The 2014-nt window shown below is 53.8% G+C and overlaps 1 protein-coding gene across 1 annotated transcript; it reads left to right on the top strand.

Annotated features, from left to right (window-relative positions):
• The first annotated feature begins 665 nt into the window (after positions 1–665).
• LOC119287762 (peroxidase 2-like) lies at positions 666–2014 on the top strand. Its single transcript, XM_037567371.1, has 2 exons — positions 666–972; positions 1075–2014. Exons 1-2 carry the CDS (start codon positions 751–753, stop codon positions 1843–1845), a joined length of 993 nt encoding a protein of 330 aa, XP_037423268.1. The 5' UTR covers positions 666–750; the 3' UTR covers positions 1846–2014.

Here is a 2014-nt window from a genome sequence, read left to right as displayed (position 1 = left end):
CCAACCAAGTTTAGAGCAGATAGAGCAAACCAACAATGTTACAGTTAAATAAACTACAGGAACTACAAGAAAGTGTTGTCATGAACAAGTTTAAATAACCATAATTGCACAATGCAACATTTTTGGATTAACACGATCCAATGGCTACAATTGTTTTTTTATTGATAACCATAGCACAAGGTCCCCGTCAATCAGCTGCTTGATCTAATTAACACGACTTCTCAACGGCCGGGAAACATACGTCCCCGTCAATCAGCTGCTTGATCTAGCTCCCATTACTACAAAATACTCAGCTCCGGTCCAGCTTACACATGACTGGTTCATGCATATGTACATCAGCCGATAAAGTCAACCGGCCGCATGACCGGTTAGTGAGCCCATTTTCTAAAAAAATCAGGGTCAGTGAACTACTGTTTGTTACTCCTTATTTGTGTATCATCGTGTCATCACCGACGCCCTGTGAGATTGTTTTTCGGTGCCACTGGGTTGTCAGGAGCTGAGTGAGCCAATTGAACGACGAACGGGGCAACTACCGGCCGGTGTAGTAACCTTCCAACGAAGCAAAAAGATCCAACAAAAAATCATTGCCAATAAGGGCTAGCTAGGAATGCTCGCCTATATAAGTGGCTTCCTGCTGGAACTACAGCAGCAGGCATTCTCCGCGCACTGATCACTCACCTCCCTCCTCTCTCTCTTTTATCTTAGTCACGACTCAAGAACTCGAGCTAGCTAGCTAGCTACCTTGAAACAATGGCGGCTGCTGGTGATGAGAAGCTGTACCTTCTGGTGGCGTGTTCTTTGCTGCTGCTCGCCGTGGGGTGCCAGGCTAGCCCTCTGCAGATTGGGTTCTACCACGACAGGTGCCCCCAGGCGGAGGCCATCGTCAAGGGCGTCATGATGGACGCCATCTCCCAGAACCCCGGCAATGGCGCTGCCATGATCCGCATGCTCTTCCACGACTGCTTCGTCGAGGTACACACTAGCCACTCACCGGAAGAAATAAATTGCATTGCAAACATGTATGTTTACTTTTATAATTGATTAATTTTGTTGTCTCGTCGGTGACCACCTTAGGGCTGTGACGCTTCGGTCCTCCTGGACCCGACCCCGTTCAGCCCAACGCCTGAGAAGCTCAGCGCGCCCAACAATCCCTCCCTGCGCGGCTTCGAGCTGATCGACGCCATCAAGGACGCCCTCGAGGCGGCCTGCCCGGGCGTCGTCTCCTGCGCCGACATCATCGCTTTCTCGGCCCGCGACGCGTCCTGCATCCTCAGCGCCGGCAAGGTGGACTTCGAGGTGCCGTCCGGCCGCCGCGACGGCACCTTCTCCAACGCCTCCGAGCCGGTCAAGTTCCTCGTCCCACCCACGTCCAACCTCAGCGACCTCGTGGACAGCTTCGTCGTCAAGGGCCTCGACGCGGAGGACCTGGTCATCCTCTCCGGTGCACACACCATCGGGCGCTCCCACTGCTCCGCCTTCGTCCCTGACCGCCTCAACGTCTCCTCCGACATCGACGGCGGCCTCGCCGCATTCCTGCGTGGCCAGTGCCCCGCCGACGCCACCCCGGGCGGCAACGACCCCACGGTGATGCAGGACGTAGTGACCCCAAACGATCTGGACAGGCAGTACTACAAGAACGTGTTGTCCCACACGGTGCTCTTCACCTCCGACGCAGCGCTCCTGACATCGGAGGAGACGGCGAAGATGGTGGTGGACAACGCCAACATCCCCGGATGGTGGGAGGACAGGTTTGAGAAAGCCATGGTGAAGATGGCCGGCATCGAGGTCAAGACCGGCGACGAGGGACAGATCAGGAAGAATTGCCGGGCCATCAACTACTACTAAGTGCACGAATGTTCGTCTACGTGCATGCATGGCGATTCTTTCACTGCGCGTTATGCAAACACTGTTGTCTTTTCTTTTGTTATTCCTTTGTTCGATTCTCGCCAACATCATGTAAGTGCGCTGTCAGCCAATGTTCTTTGTATTTGGGATAATAAAGTGATGCATGCAA

Source organism: Triticum dicoccoides, chromosome 4A (assembly GCF_002162155.2).
Source record: "Triticum dicoccoides isolate Atlit2015 ecotype Zavitan chromosome 4A, WEW_v2.0, whole genome shotgun sequence".
In the NCBI taxonomy this organism is placed as follows: Eukaryota; Viridiplantae; Streptophyta; class Magnoliopsida; order Poales; family Poaceae; genus Triticum; species Triticum dicoccoides.
Note: the sequence above shows the minus strand (reverse complement) of the source record. Positions and strands in the feature narration are given on the sequence as shown.